Source organism: Manis javanica, chromosome 8 (assembly GCF_040802235.1).
Source record: "Manis javanica isolate MJ-LG chromosome 8, MJ_LKY, whole genome shotgun sequence".
NCBI classification, from domain to species: domain Eukaryota; kingdom Metazoa; phylum Chordata; class Mammalia; order Pholidota; family Manidae; genus Manis; species Manis javanica.
This window is the reverse complement of record NC_133163.1, coordinates 100,141,508-100,169,269: the sequence shown is the minus strand read 5'-3', so window position 1 is coordinate 100,169,269 and position 27,762 is coordinate 100,141,508. Positions and strand designations below refer to the sequence as shown.

At 42.3% G+C, this 27,762-nt stretch overlaps 1 protein-coding gene and 1 long non-coding RNA gene across 2 annotated transcripts in view; one reads left to right on the top strand and one right to left on the bottom strand.

The window, feature by feature from the left end:
- The window catches only part of LOC140843152 (long-chain fatty acid transport protein 2-like), a 40,326-nt gene extending 13,143 nt beyond the window's left edge, over nt 1–27,183 (bottom strand). The window contains exons 1-4 of the mRNA XM_073211839.1: nt 26,522–27,183; nt 11,858–12,067; nt 7,356–7,514; nt 5,057–5,181 (exon numbers count right to left, since the gene is read on the bottom strand). Coding sequence (XP_073067940.1) covers nt 5,057–5,181; nt 7,356–7,514; nt 11,858–12,067; nt 26,522–26,999 — 972 coding nt within the window. The 5' untranslated portion in view covers nt 27,000–27,183. The remainder of the gene's footprint in view (nt 1–5,056; nt 5,182–7,355; nt 7,515–11,857; nt 12,068–26,521) is intronic.
- LOC140843155 (uncharacterized) lies at nt 12,074–20,217 on the top strand. Its single transcript, XR_012120691.1, has 2 exons — nt 12,074–14,387; nt 18,352–20,217. It is a non-coding gene; the product is annotated as an uncharacterized lncRNA (long non-coding RNA).
- Nucleotides 27,184–27,762: the final 579 nt, after the last annotated feature.

Sequence of the window (27,762 nt, the reverse complement as noted above, 5' to 3'; positions counted from 1 at the left end):
ACAGCATGGACTCACTTTTCATCATGAACAGAAGTATCTTATTACACCAGCAGGAGGGATTAAGGCCCTAAGCTGGACATGTTTGTGGACACAAACTGGGAGGACCTTCTGAGATGTGTCGCTTGCCAGTGGCTGGGAGTTCTGGTGCGACTAGAGTTTTCCTTTCCCACAGGGGACACAGTGTCCCTCATCACCAAAGCCAGTCCTCGAGGGAACCGTATTTTAGGATGAGGGTCGCCTGCTCAGTTTTCTTTAACAAGGATTAAACCTTCTATTCCACAACAGGGGTGAGGTGCAACACGTGAGTGCACCTCGGAACTTACATGACTGGGATTTACTGACTGAGGAAGGGTGGGAGGTCGGGGTGTCCGCGGAGAAATGCAGGGCACCAGGTAATTAGGGTGAGCAGCTTGAGAACAAAATGGGAGCTGACTCCTGCACACTACGGGAAATGAACCAGAACCTTGCATTATAAACAGGCACCCTGGGAACCAAGGCTCAGCTGTAACAATGGAAGACATGTGAAATGGATAAAGGGTATTTGTCAATAATACTGTAAAATCACTTAAGTCAATAGCTTTGCTACCTAACCCCTCACTCAGCCTTAAATGAGAGTGACTGACTCACTGGAATGTCTTCTCTTACTTCTTCCTTTGTGCACAAGGAGCAGAATTTTCATCGATTCACTCAATGACATGTATGGAGTGTGTATTATGAGCTACACATTCTGAGCGCTGAAAATAATGATAATAATTTGCTGATTATCCACTAAGTGCCAGGTACTTTGTCACATGCTTGATGTACATTATCTTGTTTTGTTTTGTCCTGAGAGCCCCCTATGAGGTAGGTACTATTATTTCTCCTGTGGCTGATGGGAATCTGATTTGGACAGGTTCACTATCCTGTTCAAATGGCAGAGATAGGATTCAGGCCTGCTGACCCGAATCCCTGCTCTTAAGCCCTACATTATATTCCTTAAGCCAAATCTGAACAGCTGCCCCAAAGGTAGCTGGGAGTATTCCTCTCTCTGGTCCTCTGCTGTACCACAGGGGCTATTAAATATGGTTAAGAAGAGGAAGGAGAAACATAGCGGCTTCCCCCTCCCTAAGCCTGCCCTCGAGCCTCCTGGTGAGCAGTGCGGCATCTGTGGATGGGTGTCATTTGGCTTACCTGCTAACCCAAGGCAGGAGCTGCCTCCCTGCAGCCCACCACTTGGGGATGGAGGGTGTCAGCCTCTCCAGGGACAGCCTGCTTAGGCAGCTCTGAGGGTGACCCAAGTTCCTGATTACACTGATCCAGAACCACTAGTTCTAGTTTTCATTCATACTTTTCATTCATACTTTCCTCTGAGGAGTCATTCTGATACAATCTTTCTTGAAGCTCCCTTTAAATTCATTCAATCTGGGCTTCCTATCATGGCTTATTTTGTTTTAAACTGTGATAAAATATACATAACACAAAATTTACCATCTTACCCATTGTACAGTTCGGTGGTATTAAACATATTCACATTGTTGAGCAACTATCACCATTATCATCTCCATAACTCCTTTCATCTTGGAGAACTGAAACTCTATACCAATTAAACAGTACCTCCCTATTCCCACCCTTCCTCGGTCCTGGACATCCCACCATTTTGCTGTCTCTGATTTTGACTACTCTAAATACCTCATATAAGTGGAGTCTACAGTATCTGTCTTTCTGTGATTGGCTATTTCACTTAGCATAAGTCCTGAAAGTTCATCCATGTTGTAGGACGCTGCAGAATTTCCTTCCTTTTCAAGGCTGAATAACATTCTATTGCATGTATATACCACATTCTGCTTATCCATGCATCCATCCATCCATCCATTCATTCACCCATGGACACTGGGTTGCTTCCACATTGTAGCTATTGTGAATAATGCTACTATGAACATGGATCAACAAACATCTCTTTCAATTCTTTTGGGTATATACCTAAAAGTGGAATTGCTGGATCTTATAGTAACTTAATTTTTAAATTTTTGACGAACTTCCATACTCTTGTCCCCAGTAGTGGAACCATTTTACATTCCCACAAACAGCACACAAGTCTTCTTATTTTTCCACATCCTCACCAACACTTGTTTTGTTTTGCTTTTTATGTATTTAGTTTATTTTTTATAGTAGCCATATAAGTGGAAGATAATCTCACTGTGGTTTTGATCTGCATTCCCCTAATGATTAGTGATGTTGAACGTCTTTTCCTGTGATTATTAGCCATTTATATAACTTGGAAGAAATGTTTATTCAAGTCCTTTGCCTATAACTGAATTAGGTTGCTTATTTTTGTTGTCTGTTGACTTTGTGTGCTCTACTTTGATGAATTCACTTATTTTAACAGGTTTGCTTTTGTCTTTTTTTTTTCTACACTGGTTACAGTACCTTTGTAGTAAGTTTTGAAATCAGAAGTGTAAACCCTCCAGGTCTGTTCTTTTTCTTCAAGATTGCTTTGACTGTCTGGGGTCCCTTGAGATTCCACATGACTTTCAGGATGGGTTTTTCTATTTTTGTGAAAAAGTCTTTGGGATTTTGATAGGGTTTGCATTTGATAGTGAATGTGTAGATCACTTTGGGTAGTAGGGGCATTTTAACAACATTAAGTCTCCCAACCCGTCAGCATATGTCCATTTATTCAGTCTTCTTTAACTTCTTTCAGCAATGTTTTGTAGTTTTTATTACTCAAGTCTTTTACCTCCTTGGTTAATTCCTAAGTATTTTATTCTTTCTGATACTGTTGTAAGTGGAAATGCTTCTGTAATTGTCTACTCAAATTATTCAGTGTTAGTGTATAGAAATGCAAGCGATTTTTGTATGTTTTGTATGATTTTTGTATGTTTGTAGGTTTTGTATCCCATGACTTTGCTCAATTCATTTCTTCATTCGAATAGATATTTTTGTCTTTAGGGTTTTCTCGGTATAAGATGATATCACTAAAAGAGACTTTAACAGAAGGTTTTCTGATGTAACTTTCATCATTTTTGCAAGTATTTTTGACAGGAACCGGAACTCAGGGTGAGGGAAAGCAAGGGAAAATGACTTCCAAATTTACTTTTAGATTAGAGGTCAGCCATGAATTATACACCAAATCATGATATATTTTGAACGTATATAACCCCCACAAACTGTCTTTGTCTTCCAGCATCTCAGAAAACATTCTGAGACAGTAGAAAGGGGTAGAAGGGCGTGTATGTGTGAGTGTGAGAGCCAGAGAGAGCGAGACACAAACATGTTTACTTTCCTCAAGTCTAAAGGTAGCTCCCGTTAGAATCAATAGAAGTAACACATGCTCCCAGGAGACTGCTAACTGACAAGGGGGTGCCTGTACAGCAGAGAGGAAAAGCCAAACAGAAGGGCTCCATATGGATCTCTGGGTTTTAACAGACAGGCATGCAATCTTGAGGACCGGACGGAATAATAATGTGAAAACAGATTCAGTAATGCCATCAAGAGAAAGTGCTGTGGAAAAGCACTAAACCCGCTCATACATAATTAGCTAATTGGGACCCTCATTAAGCTGCTGAATCTGCCCCCCCTAAGTCAGAATAATGTATGCTAAGCCCAAACATCTTGGGGGAACACACTGCCTCCCTCAAATGACTTATACACCTTTCAGGGGCAAGAATTTAGAGGGTCATTCAGCAAAATATGTTGATGCCTGGAATGTGTCAGATATAGATCTCAGTGCTGGCAGTCTGGCAGGAACAAAACCCCTGGTACATGGCGCTTTCATTTAACTGGGAGAGACAGACAATAGTCATATAAACCTGCACTACATCCGGAGTAACCCATGAGATGGATGGTGAGAGGCAGAGTGATATACTTAATAATTATAAGAAGGAGCCCTCTCAGATGAGGTGACCTGTGGGCAGAGACTGAAGGAAGTGAGGAGGGAAAAAACTGGGGTGAGAGCATCTTAGACTTCTTTATACACCACCTAGCAACTGTTATGTAAGTTGACCATAACAAGTGCTTAGAAAGAGTGATTTACCAACTTGGTGATCCTCTAAGTCTGTTACTTATGATGACTGAAAAGATTAATGGAAGCAGAATCCGAGTGCTTACTGCATTATCTAGTTGAGTGGCTCTCAACTGGGGCTGATTTTGCCTGCCAGAGGACACCTGGCAATGTCTGAGGACATTTTGATGATCAGGACCTGGGGGAGGGGGAGGGTACTACTGGCACATCCTAGGGAAGGGCCAAAGGTGCTATTAAACATCCTACATTGGGCCAAAGAAGTCCACATGGCCAAGAATGAATGGGCCCAAAATGTCAGCCGTGCTACTGCTGAGAAACCTTGATTTGGTGCCCAGACACGGAGCCAAATCTCTGATGAGAGCTGAGGGACCAGGCAGGAGCAGCTCTTCCCAACAACCTCGTCAAGCCTCCAGCGATCAGCAAACAGCATAGATCCAAGGCCCCTGGGGTGTCCTTGGAGCATCCTTCCAAGCTTGGTGACCAACTGAGTTGGGTGGTTTCAAAGCCACATGGGGGATTTACTCATAAAGCAACACTTCCTGCATGCCTTTGGTATGACAGGGCAAGGAGACACGATGTGGGCCCGGCCGTCAAACACTTTACAGCCTAGGGAGGATGGGAGGCATGAAGACAAACACCTGCAATCTGACAAGGGCCACAGGGGGTACAAATGCAATGATGTACGGGGTGGGAGTAATGCCTTTCATTGAAGTGACCCAGATCGGTTTAATATACGAGGTATTGTCTGAATGGGGCTTTGACAGTGTGTAGGCTTTAGACAGGCAGAGAGGGAAGTAGAGAGGATCTTCTAAGTAGAGGGTAAGATGTGAAAACAGATGAAAAGGTGTGGAATAATAATAACAGTATTAAGAGCAACTGCCCTCTACTAAATCCCCTCTGCAGGACAGAGGTGGTGCCAAGTACTTTATCATGACAATTGGAGCCTAAACTGAAAACTGATACATATAAATCAGACGAAGCCTAGCATGACCCAAAGTGACTTGAATTTCGCATATTATCCATTTCAAAAAGATAATGAAACATGGGCAGTGTTACCTGGGGAGAGTTGCATAAATACCGAAGCAGTTCACCAATATACTGAATGACAGTGACGTTATATTTTCTGCAGTCATCCCAAAACTGGCTGGCTGAAAATTTGGTCCGCAAAACAAGAGTAGCACCTACAGAGAAGTATATGTAAAATGTTGATAACAAAATGGTACAAAAAAACTTCCTTGATTATATTTGTCATTTTCGAAAGGTAGAAATTTAAATACCGACTAATATTCGCAAACGAATGTTGGGTACCAATAATGTTCAATTCAAAATATTAATAGGACATGGTTTGGTCCTACAGAAACTTCCAATCTAGTGGGAAGACAGGTACAAGAGTCTTCCTAATAAAAGTCAGTGCACAATAAATAAGAGGTTCAAATGAAGCCCTAAGGTAATGTGAGCTTGGGAGAGTACGTGTACATGTGTGTGCATGTAGATTAATTCTGCTTGGGAGCGAGGGCTGAGTAAGGCATATTTTGGAAGAGTTAGGATTTGAATTAGGTCTAAGAAGTGAATATGGAGAAAGATGAGGGAATTCCAGAGAGAGGAAAAAGCAGGAACATCAAGACAGGACAGTCCACAAAGTGTTGGAGGGTAGCCGAGACTCAGCTGGCCTATGACTGGAGTGGTACAGAGTGGGCGCGTCATGAGAGGAGAACCTGGTGAAGCAGTGAGGGGTGCAATCACGGACAGCTTGGAAGTACCAGGTGCAGGAGCCAGATGTAATTTTCTAGGCAATGGAAACCAGGGTCTTGAGCAAGCAGGAGGATTCTTCTTTGATAGGTGAGGTATGAATGCTTCCCAAAGATGCCCATGTCCTAGTCCTCAGAACCTGTGAATGTGTCACTTTACATGGGAAAAGGACTGTATATGTGTGACTAAGTTAAAGATCTTGAGATGAGAAGATCATCCTGGATTATGTGCGTGGGCCCAATTCAATCACAAGGGTTCTTGTAAGAGGAGGGCAAGATGGTCAAGAGCAGAAAGAAATGGGATGATGGCAGCAAAATGTTGAAGTGACGTGTTTTAAAGACAGAAGAAGAGGCCAGGAACCAAGGAATGCAGGCAGTCTCTAGGAGCCAGAAAAAGCAAGGGAATGATTCTTTCCTAAAGCTTCCAGAAGAAAGGCAGCCCTGCTGACACCCTGATTTGAGGACCTCTGACCTTTAAAACAGTAAGACAATAAAATTGTGTCATTTTAAGCCACTAAGTTTGTTGCAGTTTGTTACAGCAGCAATAGAAAGCTAATACAATGGGTAGAAATAATGTGTTGATCATACGCAACCTAACTATAGGCATGAAATGTAGTCAAATAAAAAAACTCACAAATATTTTTCATGTTATTACATACAAAAGCCCAATGTTTTAGAAGAGGAAACTTGTTTAAAATACGATTTTTTTTTAGCATGTATCTGTGGCGCTTCAGCAAATAGGTGAGTGATGATTTGTCCGTTTGGGAGCCTCAGAGTCACCTGTTCCTTATGCACGAGCACCCTGACCAGGCCCAGGCACTTCTTGCTCATTTGGAGGTTGCTAACTGATGCCAGGTTACGTATTTTACAGCTGATCAACAAGCTAATGAGGAACAGAAACAGAGGCTTGGGCAGTCATATGTAAACATGCATAGGCATATGTGTTATGACATGTACATACACAATTATTTTAAATGCCACATGGGAGAAAAAATAAGTTGTTGTTGTTTTTTTTTTTTTTTTTTTTAGCTCAGTTAGTTAAAGAGAGAGCTTCCGGGAAGAGGTGGCTGTTGGACTGAGCCTTAATGTATACAAGTAGCACAAATCCTACTGAAAGGACAGAGGATGGCAACTTAATTTGAATGGTAAGGTTTCAGAAGGAAAGAGAAGAGATGGAAAGCCTGGTATTTTGACATGAGCTGAGGAGCTGTGAGTTCAGGGGAGGGTAAAGTAGAATGGAGACAACTGAAAGAGAAGTTTAGGGTGCTGACGAAGATCAAATGCAGATTTCTGAAGATGGAAATGACACAGAAGAATTATCTATGGACCCTAAGAATCAAGGGTCCTAACCTGGATAAAAACTGAAAACATCTTAAAGTTTCCTCCTTGATAAAGCAAACAATTATAGCATTATATACCAGACAAGCAGGCAGGAGAAAATGTAAGTTATTTTAGATACTTGCAGTGGGTGAACCAAATAGCCTTGTTAACATTGAAATAAAGGTGCCTGGCACACAGGAAAGTAGCCAAATTTTGTCTTATTTTTCCTGATGAACACATGTGAAAGTGAGCTGAACTACAATGCCTTATTGAGAGAAAAAGCTTACCAGTTACCAGACATCCGTGTAGGCCAATCATAAGTGCAGCACTGTGGTACAAGGGGAGCGTCGTATAGATTATATCACCTTCCTTGATTCCAGTTGCAGTAGCAGTGGTGCATCCGTACCACACGCGAGAATGATTGATTATTGCAGCTTTTGGAAGACCTTTGCAAAGATACAAGAGAAAGCGTGAGTGAGCCAAGAGCCATCATTTAGATATGTGGTCTGGGAGAGAGATCTGGCTCAGGAAGATTCAGCAGCTGGGAATTTGCACAGCAGATGGCCATGATTAGTCAGACTAGGAGTTGGCGCATTTTTTTCTGTGAAGACCTAGATAGTATATGTTTTAGGCTTTGCAGGGCCCTACATGCTCTCCTGCAACTATACAACTCTGCTATTATAGCAGATAGAGGCCAAACACATGAAAGAATGAATGTGGCTATGTTCTGATAAAACTTTATTTTAAAAAACCAGTGAGGGGGCTGTATGTGGCCCACAGGCCATAGTTTGCTGACTCCTGGATTAGATGGTTATTACAGTAGTAATTTGAAGAGAAAGGAATGTCTATAGAACTTCTGCTCCGTGCCTACCACTATGCAAGGTATTTTCAAAATTTCATTTAATTCTCAAAATTTGCTAATCCACATATGAGAAGGCTGAGATTTAGAGAGATTAAATAGCGTATAGAGCCCATCACCTTCATAGCCATCTTTATGAATTTCTTACGTATTCTTCTAAAGCTTCTTTGAATATAAATACAAACAAATATGAACATTTGCTCATATATTCTTGGCCTGCCCCTATTTAAAAAAATGTGCACATTCTTTTGAGCTTTTTTCTCCCTAAAATAACAGTGTATCTTGGAGATGTGTTCATATTTGTACACAGAAATTTCCCTTACATATTAATTCATTTATTCTTTTTCGTTAAGCTGCATCAAGTCTCTTATATGCAAATTCATTAACATTATTTTGCCATTTCACATGATAACACAGTGAATAACCTAGTCCACATGGCAGTTTACACTATGAATGATGCTCTATCTGTAGGATAAAATTTGCTGATGTAAGATTGTGGGGTCAAAAGATATAAGTCTTTCAAATGCTGGGCATAGAAGCCACAGGGCATAAATCTGCAAAGAAGTAAAAAGCTAACCTTCTCGAACAATATGGGTTCTCTGTCACTTACCAACTTTACATTTCCCTGTATGGCCCCGGAAGATGACTGGTTAGCCAGAGACGGGTAAGATTCCTCAAGGGAGGAAGAACCCAAGACAGGCACAGTCGCAGGGGGGCCATCAGGTGAGAAACTGGGGATCAACAGACGTGAGGCTTAGAACCTCACCCCCCCTGTTTTGAGAGAAATCTTCTGCATCCGTGGATGTTTTATTGCCCTTGTCTAGCTTGGATTAACACATAGTCTACTGGCACACACCTGATCATCTACATTTGCTCTCTTACAGCACTAAACTATGTTTTCTACCTTTATCTTGCATCTACCTACCACTTCAGCATTTTATTAAAAATAAAAATAATAATAATAACAATAATAATAATAATAATAATAATAATAAAGGGAGAAATGTGGGATCCACATATAAATCAAGTATAAAAATAAAACAAATATTCATATTTGACCTGATTGTTTATAGTTCATAATGAGTGATCAAAACCGAAAGTTTCTGTGATGAGTGCCCTTGTACTGTTCACCATGTAAGAACTTATTCACTATGTAAGAATTTGTTCACCATGTAAGAACTTGTTCGTTATGCTTCCGAAGATTGGAGACTGACGAGAATTGGGCTTGGGATGGATTAATGATTGTGCATTGAACATTGATTCCCCTACACAGAATTTTATTGTTGTTAACAACCATTTGATCAATAAATATGAGAGATGTCCTCTCAAAAAAAAAAAATTATAAGTTTTTGTAATTTTGATAGCTACTGCCACATTGCCGGCTTTAAGGGCTATCCCCCATTCATTCTCCCACTACCAATATGTGAGTGTACGTTTTCCTCCAAACACTGAGAGTGTGCTCTGAAATGCTGGGATTTCTGCCAATTTGAAAGGTGAAAAATGGTATCTCAGTGTAGTTTTAGTAGACTAGACTAAATACATTTGCATTTTCTTTACCATAATTTACGTAAGTGTTTTTTGTAAGACTCTGTTAAAAGGGTATGCTTCTATTATTTCCCACAGAAAGTCAGTTTAGTTGGGGAGGGCATGAAGCAATTACTAAGGGGCTTGGGCTGGAGTTTAAGTTCTGATTAGGTTAACTGGCTTTATGAAGAGGAAGACAGTTGGCTGGGGACTCAAATCCTGCAGTACTTGATGGTACCCTAGCTGGGCATTGGCAGAAAAACAGCAATTCCCTGTAAGGCAAAGCAGTATGGCCAGTAAACTACCATCACTGTAAACACAATTCAAAGTCCATTTTCTCTGGCAGTGAGCCCGTGGCACTGTGTTAGTATGAACACCTCATTCTACACTAATATCAAGAAATAGAAGAAAGTATCAATAAGTCAGTTGTATTCACCACGGAAAGGAATCATTCGGAGAGTGAAAGCTCTGAATTACACTTTTTAAAAAAGAAATGCACATTCTTTGCTGCTTTGAAGTATTTTCAGATATTTCCTAATTTATGACTTTGTATCAATGAGGAAACAAGAATAATTGGTAACAATTATATAACTTTGTGCTAATGACTGTCATGGAGGAACAGGGAAAACATCTTGTTCTCCAATTGCTGAAATAAGTTCTTTTAATTAATTCTTCTAATTAATGTGTATAAGAGTAACAGCAAATATTACATTCAGAGATAAGGAGAAAGGTAAAATGAAAATCAAGACATTTATCTTTCTATTAAACATAAATTCTGAATTAGAGGATTAAATGAAGAAATGTTCATTCCTTTTTTCTCCCTAAAATGGGCTTTACATTTGACTGCCAAAATCTGCATTGTGAAGAAGTTCTATACTTGTCTCATTAGCATTGAGACTAGAATTTCCTGTCACTAACCAAGGACTCATTTCATCTCCATTATATCCCAAAGTTTACAGTTTGATTTTACCACCTTATTAAGAAATGAGGGTAAAAATCCCACACATTGAGGTGAATCTGTATTAGTGGATGCAGTTGATTAATCATGTCATTCCACCATTCTGTTCACATGGCAATAAACAACTTTTGACACATCAAAAAATGATAGCCACTATGCTTCGGGCAACAGTTTTAATATGTGTCAGAATTCCCTCCTCATTTATTCCCAGCCTCGCCTCATTTACTTAATGAAAATGCTCAGCAAGAGTGACTGTACGAGAGGAAGTTAAACTCAGGTCCAGGAACCAGGCGATCAGATGGGTGCGGAGGGCCTGTTGAGGTGAAGGAGAGAGTGCCTATAGTCTGGTGTGGAGAAAAAAGGTGCAAAGGAACCGTTAGTCTTATCTATAATGTTTGATTATTTTACAAGGAGATGGCATGCCATGCATGTATTACCTGCTTAAATTAAAATTTAAACCAAAAGAAAGATTCACATGTTGCTTTGCAATATTAATAGTAACAATTAGCATGCTGGTGCTGGCTTCCTGTCTTCCACTTAAATATTATTACATCTGCTAACATTTTCCCTGGCCTAGAGCAGCAGACACTAAAGATGTGTTGAATGGGAGAATTCGGAGGAATTGGGGCAAAGCGATCAGTTGTATGAGCTGTGGTATCCGCCAAAAGGTGAGTCCTGACACTTCTACTTATCTTGGGAAGTTCTTAACCTCTCAAGCATCAGTTTCTGAGTTTGCAAAATGGGAATAAGGTTCGGATCGATCTTAAGGGTGGTGGGAGAATTGTAGGAACCAATGAGCACATGGGAGAATGCCTAGGACAGCCTATCTTTAATATTGCCTGGCTCATATAGCAGCATTCCAGTAACCCTTAACTGGCCGTGGTTTTCTTAGTGGCTCATAAAATAAGAGTGCCGCTTACACTGAAAGGCATGCTAGATTTGGAAAAATATGATACTAAGCTCTGAGCTAGACTGATCCTACACCCATAGCACCAAACAACTCCAAGTCAGCCTGCATGAGAAACCAATCATCAAAACATTTATATAAACATAGCCCATTATTGCCCTATAGTCTGTCATTTCCATTTGTTATAGGTTACACTTTATATGAACTGAGGATATAATATAATGAAAATACAACAATCACTAAAAAAATTCCAACAACCTATTCAGTGCCAATTTCATCCATCAATATAACTATTTTTGTAGTTCTTGGTTAACCTCTTTCTCTACACACCAACTAGGGGGAGATAAATGTGACTTGGAGAAACCCAAATGGGATCGTATGCTATGAAATAAGATCAGTTCCCTCAGGCAAAGAGTTAAATCCTCTGAAGTATTAGTTTTCTGATAAGTTTTGTCAAAGAAAGAGAACATGTGAAAACCTAACCCAACATTTAACTCCTTCAGTAGAGGTCCATTTCTTTGAGAATCCTCTTTCTTTTTACCTGTGGTTCCAGAAGTATAAATGTATATGGCAGGAGTGGATAAAGTGACCTCAGATCTCCATGACTCGGGGATAGGATCAGCCGACACTTGGTCCACTTTGTCTAGGAGAGAGCCGACCCCATCCGTGTTGGAAGTTCTGCTCACGTAATAGATGGCTACATCATCTTTTTGCAGGCTGGGCAGCACCTCTTCAATAGCTGCTTGGAGTTCTTAGTAAGAACAAAAATCCAAACAAATTAAATTGGCCATTAAAGTTATGTAGAGCAATGAGCTTCATGGTAATTTTGTTTTCACCATAATTTTGCCTAAAATGTGTGAATTATAAAAAGTGATGCTTTTAATTATGCACATTTAAAGACGGAATTTGCTACATATGAAAATATTTGAGGGATGGTTGAGTTTTGATGGTTTCATGAGCAGCAGATGGTGGGTTGACATCTGTACAAATGGACATATTAGTAAAAACCAGGATATTTAAGTTTATAACATGTGCAAACCAGTATGCATCTCAAATACTTCAGAAATGAATTTGTTTATTCCTAATATGTGCCCCACAAAACTACTGATGAAAAAAATTTTTAAGGGAGGAAACGACAAACAGAAGTAAGGGAGCCAGGGTAACTAATAAACATAGAAGCAACTTGCTATAACACATTTTTAAAAGCTTATCAGTAGTATGTAGTTCCCTAAGGAGGTTCAGAAATTCTGAGAAGTTCCAAACTTCACAAGCCCATTCTCTGGTCTGAGGAAAAAAAAGGACAGATAAGCATGTTTTTCAAACTGTGGGTCACAATATAGCGATGGATTGTTAAAGACATTTAAAATGACCAGTATTTTAAGAAATTAAAATAAAATGCAGTAGAAAATTTCAGAGCATACACACGTACTAAGAGGAAAGCACTGTTCTTTTTTAAAACTGTTGTTTCAGTTACATGGGTGTGTGAGTACTGGGTCATATACAAATGTATTTTTTTATTGTAGTCAAGGTCAAAAAATTTTAAAGGCACTGATTTAATAGGCAAACCACATGTCATGCTCACTACTTGGATTTTTGTGCCCCTAAACCATAAGATGAGATGGGCTTTAAGCTTCCTTGTCTTGAATTGTGATTACTGAAGTCAATATACTTATTTGTAACAGGTAACTTTAGAGCCCAGGGAATTACCTTGGGGAGGCTCTTCCTAATTCATCTTATATGCTTTGTTTCTCTGATGTGTGCATATGATGAATCAATCAAGACAAGAAATAGCACCAGGGTAGATGCATTAAATTTTTAAAAATCGTTTGAACCAAAGGACTCATTCAATTGGTAAAATATAGTGCAAAAGAGTTTATTAGGAAAATCAACAACCCTCACCCCACCCTCCTCACAATTAAACCTTCTGCCTAGGGTCAATCAATTTCAATTATTTTGGCTGCTTCTTCTAGCAAACACCTCTACATTATGAAATAACGTGTTTTTCCTGCTACCTCGTGACCTATCAATTTTGTTCCCATCCCCCATTTTACCCCTGTCCACCCCCAACAGTTATTATCTTCACTTTCTGCTGACTGGGTTAATAGTATTCACATCTATTCTGAGACCATAACTGTCTTCCCAGCTTTGTTTATGGGTTTGCTCCAGAAACCCTAAACCAATAATCATGATCAATAAGATTATGATTATGTATCATCCACTGCAGAGCCAAGTAACACACTTTAATCATAATTTCTTTCATGAACAGTTTGCTCCTGGAGTTTCTACTGGCTATCATTCTTTAATGGACCATTTGCCCCAATTCTTTTTTCAACCTCCATCAGATCAGCTTCTCTTCCTTTTTGCCCCAGGAACTTCGGTTCTCCTCTACTCTTTTATTCTGAAGGGTTGTTCTCTAGTCCTTCAGCACTTTGGTAATGTTAGAAAGCCCCATAAAACCTAAATGTGATTTATTCCCACCAGGAGGTTTAAAACATTTTAATAGTAAAGTATTAACAAAAGGCCATGTGGTAGAAGCTGCTCAGGCTGAGGGGGTGTCAATTGATAAAAGCCTGGCTATACCTATATGAGTTTTTTAAACGTACCAATAAGATTAAGAGAAATGTAAGGAAAAGATATTACTGGCTTAGGCGAGATCCTGGCAAGAATGTGAACCCTGTAGTACTCAGCCAATGAGGAATCAGGGGAGGGACTCAAGCACTAGGAGATAAATTATTGGCTCCAAACTCCGCAGGTGTGCCTGTCCACCAGACACCCGATCTCATAAGACCGTCATTAAAGTCTCGCTCCGTTGTTCTCTCCATGTTTTTCAAACTGTGGAGTTTGCATTAGGACCAGTGAGTGTGTTTCTCACAATTTGGGGGCTCATCCGGGATTCTCTTGCCTGTGCGAGTTGAGGGCCCAAGCAGAGTGGGAGGAGCTGGCCCGCTCTGGGCATTTCACCTTTGCACGGAAGCCGAGAAGACCTGAGACTTGTGCGAAGACAGTGTGACCGATGCAGGGGAGAAAACGCAGGCACCGCAGCAACTAGGCAACCTCGTGCACGAGCCAAGGTAGGAAAATTGGGCTGTAAGTACTGCCTTGGTGGTTGGGCATTTTTCAGAGGTCGAGTGTGTGTGGCTGAGACGTGTCCTAGATACCAAGCGAGTGTGGAGTCCAACGGTGCGGTTCTCCCGCGAGGGAAATGGCTGGAGCGAATCTCGGCGTGTGTGCAAGAAACTTCCATTCTGAGGGGTTGAGTACACAGGGAATTCAGACACAGGGACCTCTTGAAAGATGGAAAATACAAATCCTAGGCCTAGAGAAGCAGGGGAAAAGAACCAGACGAGATCCCTTGAAATTCCCCCAGATAGCCTCCTGGGGTGTAGGTTAAAGTACTGGGGAGAAGCCTCCTGTATCAGGTTAAGGACAAACAAGGTAATCAAATTTTGCTGTTTTGTCTAGATTAAAATTAGATCAGATGAAAACTGGCTTTGCCAGGTGTAAGTTATTTTTTGATAGCAATAAAGTCTCCAGTTCACCTAAGGAAAGGGACTACGCACTCTGTTGGTTACCAAGGGCGCTTCCCATATTTCCCCTCAACACCAGAGAAGGGAAAGCTAGGGAGGAGGAACTACAAGAGACTTCCCAGGACAAGTCCAGGTGTTGAGGGAATGTTGTGTATTTTCCTAGATCCTTGTCCCAGCTGCAGCGGAGAGTTGAGGGGAGGAATGAAAGTTTTGTTTGGAGTTACTTGGAGAGAGAGAAAGTGCCTCGGCAGGGAGAGGCGCCCTGGGAGGTTGAAGAGAAAAAGTTTTAAGTTAACAGGTTGCATGCTTTGAGGGTGCCAGCGGCCTCAGAGAGAGGAGTGACCCAGGGGTTGGAAGTTCCCCTTTTTAAGGATTCTTTAAGAGTGTGGCTGGGGGCTGGGGGTGTTATGTATTCTTTGATGAGACATTAAATTTCTTATCAGTTCTCCAGGTAATTCTGCAAAATTAGCTTAACACAAGAAATTTACTGCTTTAGTCTCCTTCCAGGATAGCAGCTTCCTGGTTCGGGAGCATATCAGAACTGTCTGCCCTTCTTCCAAGCGGGGCAGAGTTATTGTGTGTTTGCTAATGAATTAGTTGAGAATCTTGCTTTTTGACTTCCTGGGTATTAAAATGCAATCTTTGAGATAGAATCCTTCCTGCCTTTTGCTATGTTGTTTACTGGCTGTGCCTGCATGCTGAATTAATTGCCTGGGTTGCTGACTACTTGATTGGGGTCCGAAGGAAAAAAAAAGAAAAAGAAAAAATTCATATAAATAAAGTTAAAAAAGAAAAGAAGAAGCTGGCCCTGTATGATTAACATAATAAAGACAAGCTATGCTGAGGTACCCTTCTTTATTTGGGGAATATTCAGACATTCCAGGCCAAGTTGCTCCTGTCTTTTTGAGCTTTAATTAATTAATTCTGAGTCTTTTTAGTGGACTTCACTGGCCTTTTTCTCTTTCCACCCCACTCATATCCATTTAACATCGGGACCCACTTTCTTGGTTCCCTCCCTGTGGGTAAAATTGTAACATTTCCAGAATATCCTGCCTGGCTTTGGTACATCTACATATCAACAGGCGTTCAGAGGTGGAAAGAAGTATAGCTTTCGTTCATTTGCATCTTTCCTCAGGGGTGGAGAGAAGTTCATCTCCATATCAATGGGTAATTACCTTAGCAATGAAGGGCTTAAGTACCTGAGAGGTGAGGGGGAGGGCCGGTTTTTGGCTGATGCTAGAGCCTGAAAGAGAGAAATGGCCCCAGACTACAGCTTGGGAGCAATAAACGGATTTTAAACTTTATATCTCCCTTTAAGTGATTTCAGTTTTTAGAGGTATTTTGCCCCAGGATTTCCTCTCCCCAGACTTAACCATATAAGAAGGACTTAGAGTTTCCCCTTGCCTTCTGGGGAGTCCACCAGGAATCCCAAGGTGTTTCCATTGAGAGAGGTCCCACTAGGACAAGGGGAAATTTGTTAACGCTCCCCTCACGGGTACTGAGGTGAGAAGTTTTAAACATTGCTAGTAGATCCTCTTGGCCTAGTGGATCCACTAGATCAATTCCTGGGACGTAATATATATACTTAGGTTAAACTGATGTACATCATGAATATCCTATTCCCTGGTGGTGAGGGGGGGGGTGGTGATCAGGAGAGCTGCTGTGTCCATTTTGGGAACAAAGACACCCACTGGGCCAGGGTGTCCAGCCAGCAGAACAAAAGTTCCCAAATGTAGATCCTAGATAAGATAATTATCTGGAGGATAGAACTAAAGTGCAGGATCTTTGAGGGCTAATTATAAAGGGAATTAGAGAATCAGTCCCAAGATGTCAAAATGTTTCTAAAGTGTTTGAAGTCCAACAAGAAAAAGAAGAGTCCCCAACTGCATTTTCACAGAGATTCAGGGACCAGATGAGAAAGTATTCAAGACTTGACCCAGAAGCTCAAGTAGGACAGGGTCTTTTAAAAACCAATTTTGTAACCAAAAGTTGGCCAAATATTGCTAAAAAATTACAGAATTTAGATAGATAGAATGAGAAACCTATAGAGGAATTATTTAGAGAAGCTCAAAAAGTGTTTGTTAGGAGGGAGAGCCAGATCCTCTCCAATGGACCCCAGGGGAACTGCAAATTCTAGAAGAACTGAAAGCAATCCTTAGTCACTGCCCCAGTCCCATTTTTAGAGAAGCCATTTCACTGGTTTGTTACTGTTGAACAAAGTTCCCTGTAGAGGTTTTGACCCAAGCCTGGGGAGGAAAGAAACAACCAGTGGCCTGTGTCTAAACTACTGGACCGTGTCTCTTGAGGATGGACTGAATGCGTTCAGGCCATTGCAGCCACGGCCTTACTGGTAGAAGAAAGCAAAGTAGGAAATTAACTTGGAAGAACCCTCACAGTCAGTACTCCTCACCAGGTTCGGGTCATACTTAATCAGTAAGCTGGGCGCTAGTTAATAGATTCTCAAATTTTAAAATATGAAGCCTGATCTTAACAACAGACACCTGTCTCAATCCAACCAGCTTCTTATGTGCAGGGGAGGCTGAAGGCCAATCAGAATTGAAGCATAGTTACATAGACCTCATAGAATATCAAACTCGGAGTAGTCCATACCTTTAGAAAAATTTGGACAGAAAGAGGTCTCATAAACAGTAAAGGAAAAGAATTAATTCATGGGAAATTAATCAAGGAGGTTCTGGAAAATCTTTTACTTCCAGCTGAAATATCTATAATGCATGTGAATGATCACCAGAAAGGAAATCCTTATGAAGCAACAGATAATAGAATTGCTGATGAAGCCACTGAAGAGGCTGCATCTGAAGATGAAATTAGACTTTTAAAACCTCACACCTAATATCCCTAAAACTTCCCTTATCCCAAAGTTTTCTTAATAAAAACAAACAAACAGAAATTAAGAAGCTACAGGAGGTGGGGGCATCTTGAGATGAGAAAGGGAGGTGGACTTTACCAGATGGGAGAGAAGTGATCAGCGGACCTATTATGAGACAGCTGATAACGTGTCTTAGAGGAAGCCACTAAGGTCCCCAGGCAATGTTTGATGCTTTGACACCATTGCTAAAAAGATTTGTAGGCGTTGCGTGCCAAAGAATTAAGAAGTGTATGAAAAAGTCAGTACCTGGAGAGAGACCCCGCCCAAGCAAGACCATTCCAAAGTATCCAAATTGACTTTACTGAGATGCCAGAAGTGGGGATGCTTAAATATTTATTAGTGACTGTTGACCATCTCACTGGATGGGTGGAGGCCCACCCATTAACAACTCCAACAGCAAGATCAGTGATAAAACTACTTTTAGAGCAAATAATTCCTAAGTTTGAGTTAATAGAAAATGTTCAGATTTTACTTCATTTTACTTCAAAAGTACTACAAGGAATGATTATTATATGAGCTACCATATCTGGGAAGGGCAACAGACTTGCCCACTGTAGAAACAAATGATCAGTTTTTAAGAGAATATGTGCTGGCCATGTCTTCTAACTTATCTTCTCTCAGGCTGAAAGGACTCCTCGCCCAGACTCCCCCACTTGAGTTCTTCACTCACTGCATCCAGCCTGGGGACCTGGTGTTAGTAAAATCCTGGAAAGATCGACTCCAGCCCAGCTGGGAAGGCCCCTACCAAGTGCTCCTGACCACAGAGACTGCAGTGAGGACAGCTGGAAAGGGTTGGACTCACTACATCAGAGTAAAGAAACTGACTGAGGGATCTGGGGACAAAACAGAGAATTGACTGGTGTCCCAGGTGGCTAACCAACCCTTAAGACTGAAACTAAAAAGAACCTAAATGTTAAATTTTATCCTCCTAACTCTATTTCACAGGCAAGTCACAGAGAGCCCTAGAATAGGAAGGAACTCCTGGTTATCCTGTCAAACTCATAATCAATATTACTAAAACATCAAGCCCCCAAACCATTAGGTTTGATGCTTGTTAGGTTCTCTCTTGTGGTGACCTAAATGACCAAAGACAGCTTTCTAGAGATAATAAGTATCTCTGTCCTGAATGGACAAATGTTAATAGAATAAAAAAGCAAGTGGGCCCCCATGTCCAGGGTGGCGCAGTGTTTGGTGGACTACCCAGTTTCAAGGGTGGGCGGACCTTCATGCAGCAGAGAAATCTTTAATAAGAAAGCTCCGCTTAGCTAAAGGAATTCCTCCTGATTATTGCCAGGACAGACAGTGTAACCCCCCTCTTATTAACTATACATAAACCTCAAGACTTAGACTCAGACCCTGTGGAAAGGTTGGATCTTAATTTAATCAAAGACAAGACTTCACCCATAGTGGCCACCCCTGATCCTGAGGGAAATAATGAGCCAGAGCCTCCCCATAATGACCCTAGACTAGTTAAAAGATCTAAAACAGATTCTTGAAATAGAGATAGATTATGGAGACACCAATGCCTGGGTAGAATGGGTTAAATTTTCAGTCCTAGCTTTAAATAAAAGTGATAGTTATGCATGTGCTGCTGGATGGCCACAGGTGTAGGTGGTCCTGGTCCCTTTCTGTTGGGACACAGACCCCACTGAGATGAACTGCGTGTTGGCCCTGTACCAGGACAAGGACGCTTGAGGAAATGAGACTTGCAGGGGCTTGTCTTTACTCTTTCATGCACTAAAGAAGTCAGACCCGAGGGCAATCCCCTCTTTTTCCATAGGGAAGATGAATCACTCCTCATGCCTCTCTAGGCAAGGGGAAGGTTTCACAACTCCTATGGGGAACTTACTGACTTGTCCCACATCCTAAATGTCTTTAAAGAGGGCAACTTCTTGAAATTCCTCATCCCCTGAGTGGATGTTTGGTGGTACTGTGGAAAGGGGAACCTGCGCTGCTCATTGCCACCCACCTGGGCTGGGAATTGTGCTTTAGTCCAATTGGCTATTTCATTTACCCTGGCATTCCTCTCTACACCCAACGAAAAAAGTTTTCATAGAAAATTGCAAATCATTACAAGGATTATTTGATTTGAATGTATACATTGACTCAATAAGAATCCCTAGGGGAGTCCCTAATGAATTTAAAGCTAGAAACCAAATAGCCGTAGGGTTTAAATCAGCACTATTTTAGTGTTCCACCATCAACAGAAAAGTAAATTTGGTCAGTTGCATTTACTATAATCAACAAAAGGTTTTTATTAACTATGCCAGGCATGCTCTTCAAGTAGTAGCTAGCCAATTAGACAATACCACAGGATAGCCTGAGAAAAGAGGATAGCATTAGATGTGATGTCAACAGAAAAAAAGAAGAATCTTATGTTGAGAGAAAAATGTATTTTTATCCCAAATAATACTGCCCCTGATGGGCACTATTACCAAAGTCCTATAAGGACTCATCACTTTAGCTAATAAAGGAATTAGCTGCAAACTCTGGCATCATGACCCTTTTACAAACTGGTTAGAAGGGTAGTTTAGAAAATAGAAAGGTATGGTTGCCTCTGTTTTAACATCCCTTGTTACAGTTGCAGGAGTTGTAACTACTGTAAAATACTGTATAACCCCTTGTGTGAGAGGCCTGACTCAGCAGAGGCTTATAGATGCAGTCATAAACAAATACCTATGACATACACCCGAAATAATCTTCTGTTATTACAAGATAAATTTGATTATGAAGAAAAGAGTAAAAATCTATTAGAGAAATTTGAAAAAAGACCAAGAGTGAGCTGAAATACATTAATGAGAATAAAACCAGAAATTCTTAACTAAAGAGGGGGAATTGTTAGAAAACACCATAAAACCTAACTGGGCTTTATTCCCACCAGGAGGTTTAAAACATTTTAACAGTAAAGTTTTAACAAAAGGCCACATGGTGAAAGTTGCTCAGGCTGGGAGGGGGTAGGAATTGATAAAAGCCTGGCTGTACCTGTTTGAGTTTTTTAAACCTACCAATAAGATTAAGACAAATGTAAGAAAAAGAAATTACTGGCTTAGGCGACATCGTGGAAAGAATGTGAACCCTGTAGGTCACAGCCAATGAACCAGGGGAGGGACTCGCACACTAGGAGATAAATTATTGGCACCAAACTCCACAGGTGTGCCTGCCCACCAGACATCCCACCTTGCAAGACCGTCATAAAGCCTCACACCACTGCTCTCTTTGTCTCCATGCCCACTTATTGAATTTGGACCAGTGAGTGTGTTTCTCAGAGGTATAAAAATAATTACTGTTATAAAACTGGACTGATAACATCCCATCCCATGCTACTGCCTTGGGCCAGGTCCTCATTATTTCCCATCTTGACCATTGCAATTACCTCCTAACCAAGCTCCTGCCTGTAAGTTCTCCCCACTTACAATTTGTCAGCTACACTGCTTCACAGCTACATCACTGTCCTTTAAAATCCTTCAATGGCTTCTCATCCTCTGTGATAGAATCCACTCTCCTTATGCGCCATGTGAGGTCTTGGGCTCATTCACAGTCTAACCCCTGTGGACTTTTCTGATGTCCTCTCCTACTGTCTACCCCTTGGCCCCTTTCCTCTAGCCACACTGATCCATGTGAACTGAATATACCTATACGCTCCCCTCTCATTACCTTTGTCCAGGGGGGGGTACATGAGATTGGAATGCCACCTCTCCCCCCGGTTACTGGGAAAACCCTGGTTCACCCTCCTTGTACTAGTCACTCAGGTTCAAGTTTTGGTAAAGTGCCTCCCTTTTTAGAAGATGCTGTCTACTCAGTGCCTAAAGCATGTGGATCTGCCTTTTAAGAGTAACAGGGACAATCTCTTATTCTCCTTGATGAAGAGCATAACCTTGGGCTTTAGTAAGAGCTTGGGTATGAAAAATAATACAGAAAGTTGTCTGAAGGGTGTAGATTAGACCTGTCAGTTCCTCATTAGTCTAGGTTTAAATTGTGGATTGAAATAGAACTTTAGAGAAAGCAGTACATACTTGGGTGATGGGAAATCAAGTGATTACAGCACTTTCACACTCCTAGGCCTTAAAATCTGTCTTAGTAAAAAGAAAAACCAAATGAAGGTAGTTTATGAAGCTTCTATCCTTTGTTTGTTTTTGATGAAGGGAAGAAGGGAAATTTCTGAACACAAAGATCCATTTCTAGAAAGTAGGGAGAGAGAACGAGTGGTGAGCTGAGTCAGTCTTTGTTACCAAGGTGTCAAGATGCTACTGACTGAGAAAAAGAGAAATCCTGCCATTTGCATCAGCTTGGATGGACCTAGAATGATGCTAAGTGAAATAAGCCACGTGGAGAAAGGGAAATACCGTAAGATTTCACTTACATGTAGAATCTAAAAACAAAACGAAATGAACGAAACAGCAATAGACTCATAAGGACTGAGAAGCGACTGGTGGTTCTCATGGGGGAGGGGTTGGATGCATGGGTGAAACAGGTGAGGGGATAAAGAGGCACACAGTGTCAATCATAATATAAATTAGTCATGGGGTTGAAAGCACAGCATAGAGAACATAGTCAACAGTTCTGGAACATCTTTCTATGTTGAGAGCAACTACACTAGTTGGGGTGAGGATTTAATGTAGATGAACTGTTGAATTGCTTTGTTGTATACTTGAAACCAATATAATATTGTGTATCAGCTATACTTCAATAAAAAAATTTTTTAAATATAAAAAAGATTCTATTGGCTGAATGTGCAGCTTTAACAGGAAAAGCTTTGAATCTAGTAGCTTGTTCTGCTACAAGGTTGCCTCATTGAGGGGGTAACTTAGTTAAATAGAACACCCGAGGATTGTTTACAAACAAGTTCTGAAAAGGAGGCAGTGAAAGGAAATGTGTTTTGATAAAAAATTCAGGCTGACTGAAATGGTTGGTAGATGAACAAATCAAGATTGAAGGCTCATCTTTCCTTCATAGGGAAAGACAATTGAAACACAAACTGGTTCAAACAGCTCTTGGAGACAGGCTGAAAATAAATTTTTCAAATTTGTGACTGGGATTTTGCATTTCTATCACTGACAGTTTGGAATTATAGTATTTAACAACCTATTGCCTATTCTGTACACCAGCACAACAGGTGTTAGAATATCCTTCAGACAGAGGCGTGCATATGCCCTCTCCTCCCTCCACACAAGTCGCCCCGAGGTCAGGAAGATGCTTTACCAAGGTTAAGTCCCACCAGGAGTAAGTAAATCTTTAACAGGTAAATACATATATTCATCTTAATTTTATGGAGTTACATAATCTCTTAATACTATTTTTCATTTTTCTCAGTTAAACTTCCTGCTTATGTGAACTTTTGCTTTCTCAAGAATCTTGGAATCAAGGTTAATTCCTAGTCATGAGTTTCCCAGGTCCCACCAGGCCTTACATAATTTTATCAGTTGACATCCATAAGCAACCATGTTGCCTATGTACCAAATATCTACTTCCGTATTTCTCAGAGGCTGTGTGAAGGTGCTTTACAAATACCAGCCCCTTACACTCATTAAGCAGAATGATCCAACTCTATTCTTCTTCAGATTCAATAATATTAACAGCTGATTTAGAGTTTATTTTGTTTTTACCTCTTCCCTCCCTTCTTGTTTCTAAAGAAAATGAACCATTGGGAATTTCCAAATATGCTAGCAAAGGACTAGTTTGTTTCTGAATGGAGATGTACGACCACACTCCTCCCTTGGGAACCTTCAGTTATGAGGACAAGAAAAACAATGTTAGAGACTATCTTTAAGCTAGTTCTCTATTCAGACCTCCGGCTACTTGGCTGGGATCCCAGCCCTGACTTCCCACCCACTCACTTGATGTGGGTTTCTGTTCTCCATCCTAGGCATAGATCCCCCCACATGGTCCCCCACCCATCCTGGGCTTGTCACCAGCTCCCTCTTTGGCAGTGACATCTGGAGAGACCACAGCTCTCTCCTACACCCCCTGCCACAGGTAAACTGGGAGGTAAACAAGTCTGTGGTAGGGTGTGGTGGGCTTGAGGGAGATTGGGTCTAAATGGATTTTCTCAAATAAGGTATATTCAAATTTTTTCCACCATTTTTCATGCCTGCATGCCCAACCCAATGGCTCTTAAGCTTCAGAAAGAAAAAAAAAAGCCTGCTACAACCAACCTGGAAGGTGGAACTCATTAATTTGATAAACATTATTGAGTGACTACTATGTGCTAGAAACTACTAGGGCATTATTCAAAGATAGAGAATTCTAAGCCTTAGAGACAAAGTGTTTCTGTCACAACTCATCTCAGTTACTGCCTGGGCTAGAGCTGTGGAGGTGAAATTATCTCTGTGCCTCCACCCTTGACTGGAGTTGGCATTGGAAAATTCTCTCCTTCCACAGAAGTGAGGCCACGGCTGTGGGCATTCTTTGGAGTCTCTGAGTCCCTGTTTTCTCTACAGTAGAGTCCCTTCAGTGAACAGCTTAAAAAAATTACCATTTCTTAGGCCCAGTCTGCTGTTGTCTTACACAGTAAAACTCTTTAAGGAAGCATCTCACTGTGTTACGAAGCTGATGAGAACTGCCTCCCTGCCTCCGACTCCTCTTGCTTGGAATGCCACCTCCCCCATTGCACCTGACCAGCCCAGCGGTCAATGGCCTAAGAAGGAAGCCTTCACCCTCTGCTCTTTTTCCCACAGCCTTTTGCACATCTCTTAGCACACTTACCACATTCTTCTGGCTGTCACAGTCATGTGTATGTGGCTTAGTTCTTTTACTGGACTGTGAGATCTTTGAACTAATTCATCCTGTACCTTATGAGGACACTCTAAACATTTCTTGATGTGGAATTACACTGTCTGCTTTTCTCAATCTAACCTCCAAGGTTTGTATGACAAGAGTTTGCCTTGATCTGACACTAGTTTTATTATGAAGTTCTCCTGTTTTAGAACTTTCCATGATGTAATACTTTAGAAAAGTTATTAGAAGCATTTTCATTTATCATCTAAATGCTTTCCAAATGTATAGCCTTTCTCAAAGGTCAGTTTACTGCTAGAGTGCCAGAGATCCACTGCAAAGTCTGGTTTAAATTAGACTTCAGTGTTGGAATTCCATTATACCCTTCACATATACTGACCAAACATAATGGTCAGTGGCAGAGGACTCTTGTCTGGGTGGGTTGTATTTCTGACTTGATTACAAAACCAAAGTCTATTATAGTCATTTAAACCAAATTTTCTTTGTCAATAAAACTCCCAGTCTTTGACCTCCCTCACAGGGAGCCTGGGATACTGTGCAGGTAAACAGTACTTAAACCCTCACCAGTGGTACAAAGATCACTATTCTAACAATTTTTCTCCAAACCAACTTGTCATGAAACGGGTTTAAGAGTCTTCTAGTTACTAAGCAGTGAAGTTGTCTCTTCCCAGGCAATTGGAAATTGATAAGAATTTTCTTGAAAGGATCATCACCTTCAAATAACTTGGCTGCCTTTAAAATTGTCCCCCTGCTTGTAGGCTTTCATAAAAAGACTTCATTTTTTGGATTACTTAATCCATGTAAGTTTCCTGATTTCCCACAAGTGGCCAGACCTCTCATCTTTCTGTGACACTAGGCAAACTGCTCAGCTTGCTCCAGTTTCCTCTCTTATGAAGGGGTGGGGGGAGCTGATGGGTGCTTAAATCCCTCCAGCTTTAACACTTGACGTTCACGTAGAAGTAACATGTTGTAGGGAAAGTCATGGGCTTTGAAGCTGGACAGACTTACGTGGGAATTTGAAGCCACAGTTTCCTCAACTGCTTAACAGGGAGTAATGATACGTTATCTCTTAGGGTAATAAAAACATCTAGCATAGGGCATGGGACAGGAGGGCATTACAGAAAGGTGGGCCTTCCTGGCTCCCTACTCCTTGATGTCCTTCAACCCACACCTGGTCAGGCCTCCTTTTGTGACAGCGAGAAGCATCTCCTGGCATTTATTCAAGAGTTGAGACCAGCTTTCTGGGAAGTGAAAAACAGCAGCCCTGTGGGTAACAGGTTCTTGGTTTCTTTGTTTCTTCCTGACCTGGTATTCACTAGAGTATGAAGTTAGCATTTCAGGCTCCCTGGAAAGTGGCAGGAGGTGACTACAGAACCAAAGGTCACTACTGATATTGATGCAATGGGGGCTCAAAAGGGCACTGCAGCAAATCCCTGAAGTCTTCTCCTTGGAGATCAGGTGGGGTCACCTTCTCTCTGTTAGTGAGAATCCACGGAGGCTAACAGCACTCGAGAGCTGGAAGCAGCCTTGAAGACCTTCTGTTACAAGGGAGGAAACCAAGGGACAGAGAGGGAAAATGACTTTCCCATGGTCAACAGCCAGTCAAGCAGTCTCCCTGGATCCTCTGTAGTTCACACTATAGACCCCTGCTTTTTAATACAGATGTCAGTATTGGTTAAGAGCTCGGCCTCTGGTGTAGATATCCCTGGTTGAGCCCCGTCCTCCCAGCTCTGAGACTTGGGGCATAAGGCCAGCACCTCGCTGGTCTCAGTGGTCTCATCTATAAAGTCCAAAAGTAAACCCTACCTGTTGAGGATTTAAGACACTATGTATGCTGCTTAACACAGTGCCTGGCATGGTCAGCTTGCACAACAGGTGGTTTTAGTGATCATGTATTAGCGATTGGAGAAAGGGTTCCACCCCCTTCTACTACACACTCGTTCCAATCCAAACTTTCCTCTCCAACCCCCTGTGGCGGGTTCTGTGAAGAGCGGAGGAGACCATTGCGGGGGAGGGGGGGAGCGAAGGGGCGAGGGAGGCGGACGGTCCCCGGGCTCACCTGGTGAGACCAGTAGCACCTTGGCGCCGCAGCACTGGAAGCAGTGCAACAGGGACTTGGCGCGGATGTTGGAGTTGAGGCAGGCCATGGCACAACCCAGCTTGGCCAGGCCCAGCCACAGCCACACGTAGGCTGGTTCATTGCCCATGAAGAGCGCCACGCAGTCTCCCTGGCGGAGGCCGAGGTGGTCGCGCAGAGCCCGCGCCACTTGGTTGCTGCGCCGGTCCACCTGCGCGTAGGTGAGCGTCTCGTCCTGGAAGAGCAGCAAGGGCTTGTGCGGAGTCTTGCGCACTTTCTCCAAAAAGACCTGGAGGACGGTGCGCACCGGCCGCCGCCGCGCATAGCTGCGCACCCGCCGGGCCAAGCCAGCTACCCGTAGGAAGTAGCCCATGTCTTGAAAGAAGTAGGGGCAGCAGAAGTTCACCAGCAACGGTAGGAGCAGGAGCCCCGCCAGGGCCGTGTAGACGGCGGGCAGCATGAAGGTGGCGGGGTCCCCTGTCCCCAGAGGGGCAGAGGGCGCACTGCGGGCGTGCAGCGCGGCGGCGGGGTGGGCGACGAGCGGATGGCGGGCGGGCTGCGCGGGGACGCGCGGCGAGGCTGGGGCGACGGCGGAGCGCCTGGACTGCCAGCACCGATGCGGGCTCTGGGGCAGGTGGAGTGGCGTGTGGGCTGTTGGGCGTTGCGGACGGGACCGGGTGGCTGATCCCGCCCCCTCGTGGGGTGCCGCCACCTGCGCCCGCGGCCCGCCCCTGCGGTCCTCCCGCGGCGGGGAAGGCTGCTCTGCGGCTCGCCCGGGCCCCGCCTCTGCTCTGCGCGGGTCCGGAGGTCTGGGGTCAAGTGTGGACGCTCCCCTCTTGTGCCCAAGTACTCTAAACCTTGGAGCCAGTTTCCTTATCAAAATGGTGATGATAAAACTCACTTAGAGGATGTTGAGATCAGTGGCGATGGTGCTGGCGTAGGGGTATTGTTATTGCTAACGCTAATAGAGTTCTAGAGATGACTTGTTATTGTTAATAAAATGCGTTATGAATGCAACACGGTCCAGTTATTTATTATAGCGGATACCAGGCGCCACTGCCAAATCAGAACCCCATCTCTCCTTCCTGGTCCCAGGGGTTTTCGCCTCTTTGTTTCTCAGATTTGCATATCCTCCCCGCGTCCTGCCCCGCCCCAGCCTCCTAGCTAGGCGGCCTCCTATGGCAAGGATTTCAAGGTTGAGCAAAAAGCACCAGCGATTGTGA